The 19,128-nt window shown below is 40.2% G+C and overlaps 1 protein-coding gene across 2 annotated transcripts in view; it reads left to right on the top strand.

Moving 5' to 3' along the window:
* The window catches only part of ZC3H6 (zinc finger CCCH-type containing 6), a 61,712-nt gene that overhangs the window by 22,605 nt on the left and 19,979 nt on the right, over positions 1–19,128 (top strand). For both annotated transcript variants that reach the window (XM_070068806.1, XM_070068807.2), the window contains exons 3-5: positions 7,161–7,283; positions 9,555–9,825; positions 14,147–14,280. In XM_070068806.1, coding sequence (XP_069924907.1) covers positions 7,161–7,283; positions 9,555–9,825; positions 14,147–14,280 — 528 coding nt within the window. The remainder of the gene's footprint in view (positions 1–7,160; positions 7,284–9,554; positions 9,826–14,146; positions 14,281–19,128) is intronic.

The raw sequence follows: 19,128 nt of genomic DNA on the forward strand, positions 1-19,128 counted from the left end.
AGGAAATGAGGTTATTACCTAATTTCATTTGTTCCTATTTGCAAATAAATTGGATGCAAAAATAGACTAAAATTATTAGATAAAGGTAGCATGGAAAAATCATTCAAATAAAAATAAAAACCTTTCTAAATACCAATACAAAATCCAACTCTGCTATGTATAAGATAGAAATATGGAGCCTGTGTTGTGGCTTAGTGTATTAAACTTCCACCTGTGATAATGTCATTCCATATGGGCACTGGTTCAGGTCCCAGCTGCTCCACAAGTCATCTAGCTCCCTGCTAATGCTCCTGAGAAATCAGCAGAGGATGGCCCAAGCACATGGGACTCTGCTGCCCTTGTGGGAGACCCAGATGAAGTTATGGGATCCAGGCTTCTCCTGGCCCAGCCATGGCCTTTGCAGCCATTTGGGGAGTGAACCAGTGGAAGATCTCCCTTTCTTTCCTTCTCTCTGTGTAATTCTGCCTTTCAAATATATACAAATAATGGGAAAACTACCAGGAAAATGCAAAGAAAGAGAAGGGAGAAGTCACACTGCTAACAACTGAGAAAGTCAAATTTAGGTCAAAAAGCCCTTGAAAGAAACAAAGAAGAGCATTTTTATAATGTTAAAGGTTACAATTTATGATAAAGATACGTTATTAATACAGCAGAAGTAGAACATAATACCTAGCATATCCAACATACCCATAAACCTCTTTTTTTTTTTTTTTAAATAAGATTTATTTATTTATTTATTTGAAAGAGTTACACAGAGAGAGGAGAGACAGAGAGAAAGTCTTCCATCCACTGGTTTACTCCCCAATTGGCCACAACGACCAGAGCTGCGCCAATCTGAAGCCAGGAGCCATGAGCTTCTTCCGGGTCTCTCACGTGGGTGCAGGGGCCCAAGGACTTGGGCTATCTTTCACTGCTTTCCCAGGCCATAGTAGAGCGCTGGATCAGAAGTGGAGCAGCCAGGTCTCGAACCGGTGTCCATATAGGATGCCAGTGTTTCAGGCCAGGGCATTAACCCACTGCGCCACAGTGCCGGCCCACCCCCCCATATACCTCTTAATCTAAGAGATCAATCAGATGGTTAGGATATGGAATATATTTTATAAATACTCATGTGCATGGCTTTAAAATTTTTGTACCAAAATAAACTTATCTTAATTCTGTCTTCTGTGAGCACTTTGAAATATCCTCGTAATAAGTTTAGAATCCTGAGAATGTATCTTACTTTGAACTACACTTGGAATAATCATAAAAACTGACCATATCATAGATTACAAAGAAAACTACAGATCATTCAGTAGAACAGAAATAGTACAAAGAGCCGTCTCAAACCACAGTACAATGAAACTAATGATAATAAAATAAGAAACAAAAATGTCTTTGTTTGGTAATTTAATACTTGCTGTAAGTAGCCTGTGAAACATAGGAACACACAGATGAAAATTGCAGAAATCTATGAAAATAATGATAAAATCTTAATATATCAGTATCCTGGGAATATAGCTAAAGCAGTTATCTGAAGAAAAATGATGTTTGTATTAATCTGTTTTCTGTTGCTATAACAAAAGACCTGAAGCTGGCTCCTTACAAAGAAAAGAAGTTTGTTTGATTTAGTTTTGGAGATTGAAAATCCAAGATTGGGTGGCCACATCCACTCAGCCTTTGGCAGGGGCTCTCTGGGCTGCATCACAAAATGGAAAGGGAACTGGCTGTATGTAGAAGGGACCAAGTGGGTGAAGTGTCCTCACTTTATAACAACCCATTCTCAAAGAGATTTAACTCATTTTGGGAGACGAGCATTAATCTCTTCCAAGTACAGTGGCCCCCAGAGACCTCATTACCTTACACTAGGTCTCACCTCTTAAAGCTACCACTTCACTGAAGACCAGGCCTCCAGCACCTGAGCCTTGGGGGCATTGCATCTAAACTGTAGCAGTATTATAGTATCAAGTGTCCATGGGGGGAATAGGTGATAAAAATGGGGGGAAAGGTAAACTTAATATCCAGCTTGAAAGGCAGGAAGAACAAAGCAAACAAAACAAAGGAAAATTAAGTATGTAAGAAAATTACAGTTAGAACGTAATAAGTTAGAATGAAAAACCAGTAATTTTTTAAAAGATCAACAACATTGTGAATTTTAAAATAAGGAGTGCTGAGAGAGTTAGTGACAAACACAAAAGTGGAACCACTTTTTTAATCAGTGGTGGATAAATTTAAAAATGAAACTATATAAGTGATAGAATAAGTGAATATACTCTATTATCTGGGAGTGAAGAAACTTTGTTACAAATTACCCAGTCTGCGTCCCAGCTGCTCCACTTCTCCAGCTCCTTGCTAATGTGCCTGGGAAGGCAGTGGAAGATGGCCCAAGTACTTGGGCCCCTACCACCCAAGTAGGAGACCAGGATGGAGTTCTGGGCTCCTAGCTTTGGTCTGGTCAGCCTGGCCCATTGTGCATTATGAGTGAACCAAAGAATGAAAAAAATCTCTCTCTCTCCCCTCACCTCTGTTTGTCACTTTCCTATTCAAATAAGTAAATCTTGGGGAAAAAAAAAATAAAAAAGGGGGAGGGCAGTTAGTATCAGAGTTGATGTGGAAAAAGATATTTGAAAAGAAGATAAAATATTTCCGGTGATGAGGAATATCAAGACTAGAAGCTTCAGGAGCATCTCATATGTGAAAGAGACCTATGGACAGTAACTAAACTGCTTGTTTTCATTGTACAGGAGGCAGGACAAGGGTGAGACAAGCCAGTCTTGGGAAGGTTTGGAAAATATCAAAGCTGGTTAACACTGATGTACTAGTATTAAGAAAATGTCTTAGTAAGCCTTGTTTGCATGGAAAGTGGCATTTTAGGAAATTTAACCAGGGTGCAGGGTGGACTGGATGTTTGAGAAATGTGAAGCACATAGTGCAGGAGACAGCTTTGTTTATTTATATTAGCCATAGAAGTACATTTATATACTATTTGTTCATGTTTACCAAAGAAACATGAAGTTAACTTTTTTTAATTCAGTCATGACAAAAATATATAGAAAGAGAAGATATTATTCTTAGGTATGTGCTAACAAATAATGCTAAATATCTAGTAACTATTAAACTTTCTCCCTATAAGATTTATTATTCATTTGTTTACTTTTGTTAATTATTTGTCCTATACAAGCTTTTGTTTTAGACTATATTGAATTTGTTTGATAGTTTGTAGAATGAGAGGTTGATCCAAGTTTGTGGTGGTAAGAATGGTGAAGAATAGGGCTGACACCGCGGCTCACAAGGCTAATCCTCCGTCTGCGGCGCCGGCACCCCAGGTTCTACTCCTGGTTGGGGTACCAGATTCTGTCCCAGTTGCTCCTCTTCCATTCCAGCTCTCTGCTGTGGCCCAGGAAGGCAGTGGAGGATGGCCCAAGTGCTTGGGCCCTGCACCTGCATGGGAGACTGGGAGGAAGCACCTGGCTCCTGGCTTTGGATCGGCGCAACGCGCCGGCTGTAGCAACCATTTGGGGGGTGAACGAACGGAAGGAAGACTTTTCTCTCTGTCTCTGTCTCTCTGTCTAACTCTGCCTGTCAAAAACAAAACAAAACAAAAAAAAGAATGGTGAAGAATAGATAAATCTAAGAAGTTGCAGAAGGGGTTCATGAAACTTGCAGAAGAGTAAGAAGAAGTAAGCAAAGAAGACTCCTACATTTTTAGCCAAGAGGGGATTATTATTAATAGATAAATGTTAGAAACAGAAAATAGATAATCCTAGTTTAGGAAAAAAAAATGGAATTTAATTTAGATATGATTAGGTTAGGGCAAATATGAAATACACAGAGGGAGGACATTATGGATTGGAAATAGCAAGAGAGTTCCCATTGGGCATGTATTCTTTGCAGTAATTTTGAAAGGTCCAGGAGAGCTGAGCCCTTAAGAGACTGCTTTCTCCAAGAAGAGGTGGAAGAGAACAGAACCATTAGCTATTGGGAGGAAAGCAGTACAAAGTGAAACAGGAAAGGCTTCAGAAGTGTGAAAAGCTTTTTCTTTTGTAAACATGTCAAATAGCATTCTGTATGCCTCTGAGAAATATTTGATCTCACCAAGAAGTCAGAAAAATATTCCAAGAGTCTTTGAATATGTTCTTAAAAATGATTTTCTTCTTGTAAGGGATATGTATTCCAAGAAAATTAGACAATTAAGAAATATAAAATGAAAAGAGAAAAACCTCTATAATTAAACTTACTAAGAATAATCATTGTTAACATTTTGGTGTATTTATTTTATATCTTTGTTTCTGTTTTTGTTCTTAATATTCGAAATAATACTGTTTTTATACCTAAATTTTCACTTAATATTTAATATAAAAGATAACTTTTGTGTTACTATAAAAATCTTTCAAAATATCAGTTTAATAGACTGTTAGGTACTGCATTTTAATAAACCATTCTCTTATTGTTGGGCAGCAAGTTGTTTGTAGTAAATCTTGAGGGATAGGTAGATATTAGTGAGCTATCCAAGAAGACAGAGACTACAAAAGCAGAGAAGTGTGAAAATTATGGCATATATAAAGTCCCCTAAGTCCTTAAATTCTTTCTGTCACTATTTGAATATTGAAGGGAATCACTTAGTAGCTTTCCTATTAATTGGATTTTTTTAAAGATTTATTTATTTATTTATTTGAAAAGCAGAGACACAGAGAGGCAGAGGCAGAGATAGAGAGAGAAAGAGAAGTCCTCCATTCTGCTGGTTTACTCCCCATATGTCCACAATTGCTGGAGCTGGGCTGATCTGGAGCCAAGAGCCTTCTCCGGGTCTCCCATGCTGGCAGGGGCCCAAGCACTTGGGCCATCTTCTACTGCTTTCCCAGGCCACAGCAGAGAGCTGGATTGGAAGTGGAGCAGCCAGGACTAGAACTGGTGCCCACATGGGATGCCAGCACGGTGGCTTTACCCACTACACCACAGCACCGGTGCCATTAATTGGATTTTTTTTTTTATTTGACAGATAGAGTTATAGACAGTGAGAGAGACAGAGAGAAAGGTCTTCCTTACATTGGTTCACCACCCAAAATGGCCGCTACAGCTGGCACTGAGCTGATCCAAAGCCAGGGGCCAGGTGCTTCTGGTCTTCCATGCGGATTCAGGGGCCCAAGCTCTTGGGCCATCCTCCACTGCCCTCCTGGGCCACAGCAGAGAGCTGGACTGGAAGAGGAGCAACCGGGACTAGAATCTGGCACCCATATGGGATGCTGGCACCGCAGCAGGTGGAGGATTAACCAAGTGAGCTATGGCGCTGGTCCTGGATTTATTTTTTTATTTTTTTTTATTTTTATTTTTATTTTTTTTTAAGATTTATTTTATGCTGGCGCCGTGGATCACTAGGTCACTAGGCTAATCCTCCGCCTTGCGGCGCCAGCACACCAGGTTCTAGTCCCGGTCGGGGCGCCGGATTCTGTCCCGGTTGTTCCTCTTCCAGGCCAGCTCTCTGCTGTGGCCAGGGAGTGCAGTGGAGGATGGCCCAAGTCCTTGGGCCCTGCACCCGCATGGGAGACCAGGAGAAGCACCTGGCTCCTGCCATCGGATGAGCGCGGTGCGCTGGCCGCAGCGCGCCGGCCGTGGCGGCCATTGGAGGGTGAACCAACGGCAAAGGAAGACCTTTCTCTCTGTTTCTCTCTCTCACTGTCCACTCTGCCTGTCCAAAAAAAAAAAAAAAAAAAAAGAGAAGAAAGATTTATTTTATTTACTTGAAAGTCAGAGTTACACACAGAGAGAAGGAGAAGCAGAGAGAGAGAGAGGTCTTCCGTCTGATGGTTCACTTTCCAATGGGCTACAATGGCCAGAGCTGTGCTGATTCAAAGCCAGAAGTCAGGAGCTTCTTCTGAGCCTCCCACATGGGTGCAGGGGCCCAAGGACTTGAGCCATCTTCCACTGTTTCCCAGGAGCATTAACAAAGAGCTGGATCGGAAATGGAGCAGCTGGGACTTGAAGCAGCACCCATTTGGGATGCCAGCAGTGCAGGTGGTGGCCTTACCCGCTATGCCAAAGCACTGGCCCCAGCGCTTATATGTCTTTTATACTCATTTTTTTAAAGATTTTATTTATTTATTTGAGAGGTAGAGTTGCAGACAGTTACAGACAAATCGGAGCTGTGCTGATCCAAAGCCAGGAGCCAGGAGCTTCTTCCTGGGTCTCCCACGTGGGTGCAGGTGCCAAGCACTTGAGCCACCTTCTACTGCTTTTCCAGGCCATAAGAGAGAGCTGGATTGGAAGAGGAGCAGCTGGGACTAGAACCAGTGCCCATATGGGATGCCAGCGCCACAGTCAGAGGATTAACCTACTGTGCCATGGCGCTGGCCCCGAACCTTTTACACTCTTCACTCACTGTAGGGTGATGTGATGCTAGTATTAAGGAGTGTAATAGAAAACATAATTTAGACTTGAAATCGAGTACTTAACAACCATGCCTATTGAAGGAGATAATCCATTAGTATATAATAGGTAAAATAATTTAAGAGATACTTTTGAACATTAAACACAGTATTCCCCTTCTCCCTTAAAGGAGACATAAAAGGAAACACAAATGTTTTCAAATAAAAACTATACCATATCTTTTCACTTAATTGTCTGATAACTTTTGATTACTTTATTTCCAACTTTTTTTTTTTTTTTTTTTTTTGACAGGCAGAGTGGACAGTGAGAGAGAGAGACAGAGAGAAAGGTCTTCCTTTGCCATGGGTTCACCCTCCAATGGCCGCCGTGGCCGGCGCACTGCAGCTGGTGCTGCACCGATCTGAAGCCAGGAGCCAGGTGCCCCTCCTGGTCTCCCATGCAGGTGCAGGGCCCAAGGACTAGATCATTTTTGAGCAAAGGGAACTTCTGTTTAAAGTCTTGGGGCCAAAGAGATGATGAAGAAAATGTTGCCATAAAGTCCTTAAGCAGAGGGGGAAGATACATACTTTCCTCTCAGAATACCTAGGAGAGGTTGGCATGGTGGTAGCCTCTGATGCAATGATTTTTCTAAAATACTTCAGAGTCTAATTAAAAAATATAATTTTTCAATAGTATTTCAGAGTCTACTGGAATAATGTAATGTACTAGTATTTATGGTTGAAACAAGTTTGTCTGGTTCCTAGTTTAATTTTCTTCCTTTTGCAAATGTAATATCTTTGTCTTTTTCTTCCCTTCAGCATAATTCTCCATCAAGTGATGATAGTTCCGACTACAGCCTTGATTCAGATGTTGAACATACAGAAAGTTCCCATAAAAAGAGAACTAGTTTCTACAGGGATTATGACATTCCATTTCCTCAGGTATTGCCTTTTTAAAAAACACATGTGGTAAAGCATATAACATGAAGTCTACTTCAGTCATTTTTAAAGTATACAATTCAGTGGCATTAAGTATACTGACAGTATTGTGCAGTCGTCATCACTTAGCCATTTCTAAAACTTTTTGTTAATTCCAAACAGAAACTCTGTATTCATAAAATAATAAAACCCAATTTCTTTTTGCTGCAACCCCAGATAATGACTATTCTACCTTCTGTCGGTATGAATTTTTTCTGCTCTACATACTTTATATATGTGGGATCACCCAGTATTTGTCTTTTTGTATCCAACTTATTTCACTTAGCACATTTTATAGCACATATCAGAATCTCATTCTTTTAAAAGCTGAATACTATTCTATTGTATGTATATACCATGTTTTGTTTGTCTGTCTGTTTGTTGATTGACACTGGGACTGCTTCTGCCATAGCTATTGGGAATCATGAGAGGAAATAAATTGAAAATTTAAGTATAATTCTGCTTTAAAAGGTGGGAATACAGAGATTATTTGTATAAAGCAATGAACAGAGAATATTAAAAATTAAAAACATTTTATGACAAGCATCTAATCTGCAAAGAAAATCCACTAACAAAATAGTCTTTAATCATAAAAAGTAAAATATATCACTGGAGTACTAATATAATTATTTTTAATAAAAGGTGATTTAAACATTGTTCAGTTAATGAATCTACAGTTTCATCTAATCAGTTACCTTTTTTTGCTTTGGTTTTCATCTGCTTTTTTAGTGTATGTGCTACTGAAGAAGCACTTACATCTGCTTTTTAAGACAGATTTGAATATCATCATCACATAAACAAAACTGCATCCTTTGATTCACATCCTTTAGTAAAAAGCAATAAAATTAATGATGTTTGTTGTAATAAACATTTTCTAGTGAGCAGCTTACCCACTAGATTATCTTCACTATTAGGGAAAGCTCTGTTTTCTATTAGGCCTTAGATATAAACAACATTTTCCAAACATGTAATTTTTTAATTTAATGTCATGTTATTTGAGAATTTTTTAATATTTATTTATTTGAAAGGCAGAATTATAGAGACAGAGAAAGAGAGATCTTCCATCTGCTGGTTCATTCCCCAAATGGATGAAACAGTTGAGGCTGAGCCCGGCAAAAGCCAGGAACCTGGAGTTTCTCCTGGGTCTCCCACATGGGTACAGGGCCCCAAGCACTTGGGCCATCTTCACCTGCTTTCCCAGGCCATAGCAGAGAGCTGGATCAGAAACGTAGCAGCCAGATTTTGAAACAGCATTTATATGGGATGCTGGCATCATAGATGACAGCTTTACCAGCTATGCTGCAATGCCAATGTTAGGTATTCAGGCCGGCGCGTGCCTCAATAGGCTAATCCTCCTCCTGCAGCGCCGGCACACCGGGTTCTAGTCCCAGTCGGGGCGCCGGATTCTGTCCCTGTTGCCCCTCTTCCAGGCCAGCTCTCTGCTGTGGCCCGGGAGTGCAGTGGAGGATGGCCCAAGTGCTTGGGCCCTGCACCTGCATGGGAGACCAGGATAAGCACCTGGCTCCTAGCTTCGGATCAGCGCGGTGTGCTGGCCGCAGTGCGCTGGCTGCAGCTGCCATTGGAGGGTGAACCAATGGCAGAGGAAGACCTTTCTCCCTGTCTCTCACTGTCTACTTTGCCTGTCAAAAATAATAATAATAATAATAATGTTAGGTATTCATATATTTTCCACACTCCTCCCCCATTCTGTTTTATTATCTTTTCTGTGTTGTCAGAGAGGCCTAAAGCAGGCTTTTAAGCTACAGTGTAAAAAATATAATGTTTGATAACGTTAGAGCTAGCATTTAGCTCTTTGAGCTTAGTGTTCAAAAGTTTTATAAATGAAGACTAATCAAGAATCAGAACTGGGAGCAGGTGTTTAGCCTAGGGGTTGAGATGCCCCTATTCCACATCAAAGTTTGTGTGTGACACATGGCTCTGGCTCCTTACTCCAGCTTCCTTTGAATGCAGATTCTGGGAGGCAACAGTGATGGCTCAAGTCTCCCAGCTTTGGCCCCATCACGACTTTTTCAGGAACTTGGGGAGTGAACCAGCAAATGGGAGCTCTCTCTTGCTTGTCTCTCTCTCTCTCTGCCTGTTAAATACGTTAATTAAAAAGAAAGAATCAGAACTAATAACTACTTTTTCTTATTGTTTTTCCCAACTTAGAGGAAAAGATGTGTTGCTATTAAGTATATAGTAGAAAAATTCTTATGATTTTCCATTTTCACTTAGCATGGACACATATCAGGAAGCTACATGACATCAAAGAAGGGTCAACATAAAAAATTTAAGAGTAAGGAATATGATGACTACAGTACCTACAGTGATGACAACTTTGGTAACTACAGTGATGACAACTTTGGTAACTACGGTCAGGAAACTGAGGAAGATTTTGCCAGTCAGTTGAAACAATACAGACATGCTAAAGAAACCTCAAGTACTGCTTTAGGGTCATCATTTTCTAAAGAACCAGGCAAAAAAAGAATGAAAGGAGTTCAACAAGGTAAGTTTGAAATTGTAGTCTGTTTTAGAATATGAGAACCTTATTCCAGTAGGTACCAATAGAGTGAAACTTAGAATGTCTTAACCCCTTCTCCAAATCAGCTTACTCTTATGGTACCTAATTTCATTTTCCTTTTTTTGGTAGACCTTGAAAAAAATCTACAAATATATTGATCTGTTTGATGTCTTACTATTTCAATTAGAAAAATACTCTTTAAAAGTATATAAAAATTTAATACAACTTTCTTATGTTTTCCCCTCTCTTTTATATTATGCTAGTATATAGTTATGTTTCTATATTACTTTATATTTTAGACCAATAAGGCAGCATTCTAGGTAGCTATTATTTTATTAGGCTAAAATATGATGATTATCTATGCTATGCAAATATACATAGGGCTGTAAACATCCTTTAGGATTGGAAATAAGAACATAATCTAGAGAAATTTGTGTCATGATCACCTGTTTATCTGCTATACTGAGGTACATTGTCCTTGTACAGACCAGGGTGAGTTGCTAGCTAGTGACAGATATTTCATATTTATGTGAAACACAAAAGGCTCAAATCAGACTTAGGTTTTGGCTAGTTAATATGTCTGATTCCAGAGAACCAGAACAAGATGAGGCTGAGGTGAAGAAGTGAACTCACACCCAATTTAAAGATTATTTTTTGAATAAAGGAATTAATAATGGGTAAAATTGCCCATTTCCCTGCTTAAATTTTTCTTCATTTTCTAGAAAAAATCCTTTTAAAATTATGAATTTTAGGGTTAGCTTAACTAAAGGAAAAAGAATTTATCTACATGGATTCTATTGCAGTGAGTAAGTTTGTTCCTGGAATCTAAATGTAGTATTATTAGGGATCATCATATTTGAAGAAGAAGGGTAATATTGAGAGAGCTTACATATCCCTTCCTGCCTACGGTTTTCAAGTTCACTGTTGTCTTTTTAAAGAATATTGCATTTTATTTTGGATATTTTCCCCCAGAGTTACAGAAGTAATAGAAGATAAAGTACAGAAAAATTTTCCTATGTATTGGAAAGATAATCCAGCAATAATCTGATCACTATTTTTAATAAAACTATACATATTGTTTTATTGGTTTTTTCCCTTGACTATGAAATGTATCTCAATCACTACTATGTTGATGAACAGTTTTAAATACCTACATTCTATTCAATCAATCATACACAGTTGTCTTAAATTGTTCAGTTTGTTTAGTAGTAGTACAATGATTATTTGATATTCAAGTTATAACCAGTTTTATTTCCAACTCTGTGATGAACTCTACAGTAAACATACTTCAGCATATCTCAGAAAATAACTTTGGCATATATTTTTTTCTTAAGAATAAATTATGGGGCCAGCACCGTGGCTCAATAAGCTAATCCTCCGCCTTGCGGCGCTGGCACACCGGGTTCTAGTCCCGGTTGGGGCGCCGGATTCTGTCCCGGTTGCCCCTCTTCCAGGCCAGCTCTCTGCTGTAGCCCGGGAGTGCAGTGGAGGATGGCCCAAGTGCTTGGGCCCTGTACCCCATGGGAGACCAGGATAAGTACCTGGCTCCTGCCATCGGATCAGCGCGGTGCGCTGGAGCGCTGCGGCCATTGGAGGGTGAACCAACAGCAAAGGAAGACCTTTCTCTCTGTCTCTCTCTCACTGTCCACTCTGCCCATCCAAAAAAAAAAAAAAGAATAAATTATGGCCGGCACCGCAGCTCAATAGGCTAATCCTCCGCCTAGCAGCGCTGGCACACCGGGTTCTAGTCCCGGTCGGGGTGCCGGATTCTGTCCCGGTTGCCCCTCTTCCAGGCCAGCTCTCTGCTGTGGCCCGGGAGTGCAGTGGAGGATGGCCCAAGTGCTTGGGCCCTGCACCCCATGGGAGACCAGGAGAAGCACCTGGTTCCTGCCTTTGCATCAGTGCGGTGCGCCGGCCGCAGCGCGGCGGCCATTGGAGGGTGAACCAATGGCAAAGGAAGACCTTTCTCTTTGTCTCTCTCTCACTGTCCACTCTGCCTGTCAAAAAAAAAAAAAAAAAAAAAAAAAGAATAAATTATAAAAAGTAAATTTCCTGGGGCTGTTGTTTTGCATAATGGTTAAGGCTGTCGCCAGGATGTCAGCATTCCACGTTGGTGTAACTGGGTTCAATTCTCAATTCCAACTCTTAATTCCAGCTTCCTGTTAATGCAGACTTTGGGAGGCAGCAGCAGATGGCCCATGTAGTTGGATTCCTGTCACTCTCTTGGGAGATCTGGATTGACTTGCCAGCTCCCTGCTTCAGCCTTGCTCCCCTCTGGCTATTGTGGGTGTTTGGGAAGTGAACCAGTAGATGGAGGCCCTCTTTCTGTTTATCTCTCTGTGTCTCTCAAAAAAAATCACAATAAAAAATAGGTTTGCTAAATCAAAAGACTTATCTTTCATCTATTTGAGGGTATATATCAAATAGATATCCAGAAAGATAATGTGCTAACTTATAACCCCAGCCCCAGCAGAGTGTGAAAATGCAAATTTCTCCACATTATACCAACAATCAGCTTTAATTTTTTAAAGAATGTTTATGTATTTATTTGAAAGGCAGAGTGACAGGAAGAGATGAAGAGAAAGAAAGAGAGATCTTCCATCAGCTGGTTCTTTCACAAATGACTACAACAGCCAAGTCTTAGCCAAGCCAAAGCCAGGAGCCAGGAACTCGATCTTGGACTCCCAAATGGGTGGCAGAGGCCCAGGTACTTGGGCCATCCGCTTCTGCCTTCCCAGGCACATTAGTAGGGAGCTGGATGGGAAGTGGAACACATGGGACTCAAACTGGCGCTCCATATGGGATGCTGGCTTGACAAGCAGCATCTTGACCTGTTGCATCACAGTGCTGACTCCAAGTTTTATTACTTTCTAAAGTGAAAATGGATATGCTAATTTTATACTTTTACTTATTTTAATAAAGTGAAACATTTTTCATATGTTTATTGGTTGGTTATGTAGGTTTTAAGGTTATTAGGAAACTTAGTAGTTTCAGTATGACTTTGGTAAAATGAGAAATTACTACATATTATAACTTAGTACCCTAACATAATAGTTTTTGTAATTTAGGTATCTTTTGGGATACTTTTTTTTTTTTTTTTTTGATAGGCAGAGTGGACAGTGAGAGAGAGAGACAGAGAGAAAGGTCTTCCTTTGCCGTTGGTTCACCCTCCAATGGCCGCCGCGGCCGGCGCACCGCGCTGATCCGATGGCAGGAGCCAGGAGCCAGGTGCTTTTCCTGGTCTCCCATGGGGTGCAGGGCCCAAGCACCTGGGCCATCCTCCACTGCACTCCCGGGCCACAGCAGAGAGCTGGCCTGGAAGAGGGGCAACCGGGACAGAATCCGGCGCCCCGACCGGGACTAGAACCCGGTGTGCCGGCGCCGCTAGGCGGAGGATTAGCCTAGTGAGCCGCGGCGCCGGCCTCTTTTGGGATACTTTTAAGCACCAAGTTTTTCTAAAGTGAAAAAAAATTTTTACTTGGAGATATATATTTAGATTTACTAAAGATTATCGATAGAAATACAGTTTGCCAACAGGAGTCACTGTGCACTTACTCCCCATGTAGGATCTCTGTCTTTAATGTGTTGTACTATTAGAATTAAAGGTAAAACTAGTCTTCAAACAGTACTTGATAATTTGGGTGTCTGTGTGGGTGCAAACTGTTGAAATCTTTACTTAGTATATACTAAGTTGATCTTCTGTATATAAAGATAATTAAAAATGAATCTTAATGAAGAATGGGATGGGAGAAGGAGTAGGAGATGGGATGGTTGTGGGTAGGAGGGTGGTTTTTGGGGGAAAAACCGCTATAATCCAAAAGTTGTACTTTTGAGATTTATATTTATTAAATAAAAGTTTTCTTAAAAATAAAAACCACTGCATAGAGCTAAACATCAACCTATCTCAACTAAACTTAAGTTGAATCACAGAAAATAAACTGTTCTAAGCCTCAAAAAATAGTTTGCTACAAATTAATCACTAATATCTGTGATGTCTTCTTTAAGTATTAATATAATATTTAATCCTCTTAAAACAGAAGGACTTGCATTTATCCTAAGGAAATTTAAAAGGCATAAGGCTACATTTGGCTTCTCTAGCCATGTATATCCTTGTTCCTTTCCTTCCTATGTTGCTAACATCCTTTAAGAAGCAAAGGAACAAAAAGCAGTACATTTGTGGTAAAGTAAAAAGATTTCATTAATTTTTTTATTGAATCTAGTTAAAAATATACCCTTCCTTTGAAATTAATAGACTGACCATTCTACTCTTTTTCTATAATATTTAAAGTACTTTTCAACTTTCTAGGTACTGAACAACAGAGAGTTAAAAGTTATAATGTTGGTCGTGGACGTAGTTTGCCGAAGAAAATCAAACGAAAAGACCGTGGAGGAAGAACTAATAAAGGACATGTTTTTTCAGGAACAGATGACTATCAAGAGGTACCGAGAATTTTTATATTAAGGAAGAGAGTAGCTTTTCCATATTTTAATTTATTTGGTTGAAAAGAAGGTTTTTTAACGTTTTAAAAATATTCATGTGTTTTTAAATCAACACAATATTTCTATGTACTTCTGGGGCACAGTGTAATAATCTGAGCCACGTACACAATGTATAATGACCCAGTAAGAGTAATTAGCATTTCCTTCCAACAACGTTTATCATTTCTGTGTGTTGCAAGCCTTCTTTTCTAGTTATTTTTAAATAGAGTATAAACTGATGCAGACAATAGTTCCCTTACTGTGCTACAGAGCACCAGGATGAATGCCTGGTAACTGTGTTTCAGTACTTGTTATCTAACTGATCTCCATCCCCCTCATTGCTTCTCTTCCCATTTTCTAGTGACACAGCAAGGATGCTTTAAAAAGTTCATGGAAAAGAGAATTAAGAGCTAAATTTATTTTTGGTGCAAAAGCTATTTTGCATTCTATTCATCAATTTTTTATACTATGTATCCTCCATGATTTTTGGAAGATTCCTTATATAATGTTCTCTTCTAAGAGATTGATATGTTTAGCTTCCACAAATGATTAAGAACATACTATGTTAGTAATTCTGTGTATAGTTTGTTCCATTTAACAATGCCTTTGGGGTTGGTGCTGTAGCATGGTATGTTGAACCTTCACCTGCAGTGCCAGCATCCCATAAGAGTGCTGGTTCAAGTCCCAGCTGCTCCACTTCTGATCCAGTTCCCTGATAATGCACCTGGGAAAGCAGCAGAGGATGGCCCAAGTCCTTGGGCCCCTACAACCACATGAGAGACCCAGAATAATTTCCAGGCTTCAGCCTGGCCCAGCCCTGGCCATTGTAGCCGTTTGGGGAGTGAGCCAGCAGGTGGAAGATCTCTCTATTTCTCTCTCTCTGTAACTCTGCCTTCCAAATAAAGAAATAAAATCTTTCTAAAAAAATAATGTCCTGGGGCCAGCGCTGTGGTGCAGCGGGTTAATGCCCTGGCCTGAAGCGCCGGCATCCCATATGGGCGCCAGTTCAAGACCCGGCTGCTCCACTTCCGATCCAGCTCTCTGCTATGGCCTGGGAAGGCAGTGGAAGATGGCCCAAGTCCTTGGGTCCGTGAACCCATGTGGGAGACCTGGAAGAAGCTCCTGGCTCCTGGCTTCGGATCAGCTCAGCTCCAGCTGTTGCTGCCAGTTGGGGAGTGAACCAGTGGATGGAAGACCTCTCTCTCTGCCTCTCCTCTCTGTGTAACTCTGACTTTCAAATAAATAAATAAATCTTTGTAAAGAAAAAAGAAAATAGCTCTTTTATAAAAAAATAATGTTCTCAAATTCCATCCACGTTTCTGCAAATAACAGAATTTCATCCTTTTAAAGATTTGTTTATTTATTTATTTAAGAAGCAGAGTTACATTGGCCAGCACCGTGGCTCAATAGGCTAATCCTCTGCCTGCAGTGCTGGCACACCGGGTTCTAGTCCCAGTTGGGGCACCGGATTCTGTCCCGGTTGCCCCTCTTCCAGTCCAGCTCTCTGCTGTGGCCCGGGAGTGCAGTGGAGGATGGCCCAAGTCCTTGGGTCCTGCACCCACATGGGAGACCAGGAGAAGCACCTGGCTTCTGGCTTCGGATCAGTGCGGTGTGCCGGCCGCAGTACACCGGCCACGGCAACCATTGGAGGGTGAACCGACGGTAAAGGAAGACCCTTCTCTCTCTCTCTCTCTCTCTCTCTCTCTCACTCACTGTCCACTCTGCCTGTCCAAAAAAAAAAAAAAAAAAAAACCAGTTACAGAGAGGGAGAGAGAGACACAGGAGAGAAAGAGAGAGAGAGAGAGAGGTCTTCCATCCACTGGTTCACTTCCCAAATGGCTGCAATGGCTTGAGCTGGGCTGATCCACAGCCAGGAGCCAGGAGCTCCTTCTTGGTCTCCCACATGGGTACAGGGGCCCAAGGACTTGGCCATCCTCTTCTGCTTTCCCAGGTGCATTAGCAGGGAGCTGGATTGGAATTGGAGCAGTTGGGACTCGAATCAGTGACCATATGGGATGCCGGTGCCGCAGGTGGAGGCTTAGCCTACTACGCCACACTGATGGCCCCAGAATTTCATCCTTCTTTGCTTGAATAATGTCCATTGTGTAGTTATGTCACATTTTCTTTATTCACCCTTTGATGCATCTCTGATGACAATGCTCCTTCCCTACTAAATGAAAGATAGCCAGCTCAGATAAAATGAGTGTAAATAAACTGAAAAAATTTGTTGTTTTAATTAATTATAATACCACAATAGAGGTGCAAATTTAAGTGATCTCATAATAAAATTAAAATGTTTAATAGAGCCTCAAAATAAAATTGATGATTTTAAAAACAAAAATAATCCTCTAATAGTGTTCTGTTAGGCTTTCCTTTCCTAGGAATTATATACCCAGGTGTAAACAGCAGCAAAATGTCAGTATTAATATATTAAATGTTCTGAGCAGGTTAGGAATAAAGAAGCCTACAATTATCAAAATTTATTTGACTACAAACTCTTCTCCCACAAATGCATACCTATTGATAGTCACTGTTCCATGGAAGAGCAGCATTGGAATTATTAAAGGTACTAATTTAGAATTTGTAGTTATTATAACCTTCATATTCATCATCTTAGACATCATTATACCTCTATGATGTGCTGCTTTCCCTAACCCAAAATAAAGTGAATGCTTGCGAAGTACGTGTGCTTCTATACCCAGTTCTTTTACTTTATTTTTTTTAAAGATTTATTTACTTATTTATTTATTTGAAAGGCAGAGTTACCTAAAGAGAGACAGAAAGGCAGAGAGAGAGAGGAGAGATCTTCCATCCGCTGGTTCACTCCCCAATTGGCCTCAGTGGCTGGAGCTGTGCTGATTTGAAGCCAGGAGCCCCTTCTGGGTCTCCCATGCAGGTGCAGGGGCCCAAAGACTTGGGCCATCTTCTACTGCTTTCCAAGGCCATTGCAGAGAGCTGGATCGGAAGTGGAGCAGCCAGGACTCAAACCAGCAGCTACAAGGGATGCCAGCACTGTAGGCAGTGGCTTTACCTGCTACGCCACAGTGCTGGCCCCCAGTAATTTACTTTATAGCTAAAAAGTTTAGTTTCCTGGCCGGCGCCAGCACACCGGATTCTAGTCCCGGTTGAGGCGCCGGATTCTGTCCCAGTTGCCCCTCTTCCAGTCCAGCTCTCTGCTATGGCCCAGAAGTGCAGTGGAGGATGGCCCAAGTGCTTGGGCCCTGCACCCTCATTGGAGACCAGGAAAAAGCACCTGGCTCCTGGCTTCGGATCAGCGCGATTCGCCGGCTGCAGCACGCTGGCTGCGGCGGCCATTGGAGGGTGAACCAATGGCAAAGGAAGACCTTTCTCTCCGTGTCTCTCTCTCTCTCGCTGTCCACTTTGCCTGTCAAAAATTAAAAAAAAAAAAAAAAAAAAAAAAGTTTAGTTTCCTGAGTCGTACTTTGAGCTGCTACTTTCATCTCTAATTTTATTAACTTGGGTCTTCTCCTTTTGGTGGGGGTGTTAGTTGGGCCAGTAGTATATCAGTCTTGTTTATTATTTTTTTAAAAAAGCTCTTCATTTCCATGATATTTTGTGTGTTTTTATTTTAATTTTGGTTATTTCTTCTGTAGTTTTAATTATTTCTTCCCTCCTATTAATTTTGGGTTTGGTTTGTTCTTGTTTTTCTAGATCTTTGAGATATATTGTTAGATCAGTTATTGTTCTCTTTCCAATTTCTTGATGAAGGCACTAATTGCTATAAACTTTCCTCTTGACACTGCTGTTGCTATATCCCATAAGTTTTGATATGTTTTGTTGTCATTTTCATTTTTTTCTAGGACTTTTCTAGTTTTCCTTTTGACTTCTTCTATGACCCACTACTGATCATTCTTCATTGGTTTCCATATTTTCTAGAGTTCCTTATGTTATTAATTTTTAGCTTCATTCTGTTATAGTTAGAAAAGGATGTGATATGATTTAAATTTTGTTTTATGGACTAGTATTTGGTCTATCCTAAAGAACTTTCCATACAGCAATGAAAAGAATGTGCATTTTGCAGCTATGGGATGAAATTTCCTCTTGATATCAATTAGATCCATTTGGTTAATACTGTAGATTAGCTGTATTATTTCTTCATTGATTTTTCTGTCTAGTTGATCTGTCCATTGATGAAAGTAGGGTGTTGGAGTCATCCATTACTATTATATTGGAGCATTTTTCTCCATTTAGATCCATTAACATTTATTTTAAATAGCCAGGTGCCCTAGCATTGGGTGCTTGTACATATACTATAGTCACATCTTAGTGAATTGATCCCTTAATTGTTACATAATGCCTTTCTTTGTCTCTTTTAACATTTTTTGTCTTAAAGTCTATTTTGTCTGATATTAAAGAAGGCTACTCCTGCTTTTCTGTGAATTTCATTTGCATGGAATATATTTTTTCATCCTTTCACTTTCAGTTTGCATGTATCTTTGTTGATGAAGTATTTTTCTTGGTAGGCAGAAAATAGATGGCTCTTGTTTTTTAAACCATCGAGACAGTCTGTATCTTTTAATTGGAGAATTTAGGTCATTTACTTTTAAAGGTTATTGTTGGTCCTGCCATATTCCTAATGTTTCTTTTGGATCTCCTTTATACCTTTATAGGAGGTTTTCTGCTTTTATATTCTTTCGTGATGCTGATTATCTTTCTCTGCTTCTGTGTGTAGCACATCCTTAAATATCATTTGTAAGTCTGGCCAGGTAGTGACAAATTCTTTCAATTTCTGTTTATTTTTGCAAAGTCTTTATTTTGTCTTCATTTATAAATGAATGCTTCACTGGG

This window comes from Oryctolagus cuniculus, chromosome 2, assembly GCF_051225735.1.
Source record: "Oryctolagus cuniculus isolate XC-2025 breed Fujian yellow rabbit chromosome 2, ASM5122573v1, whole genome shotgun sequence".
Lineage (NCBI taxonomy): Eukaryota > Metazoa > Chordata > Mammalia > Lagomorpha > Leporidae > Oryctolagus > Oryctolagus cuniculus.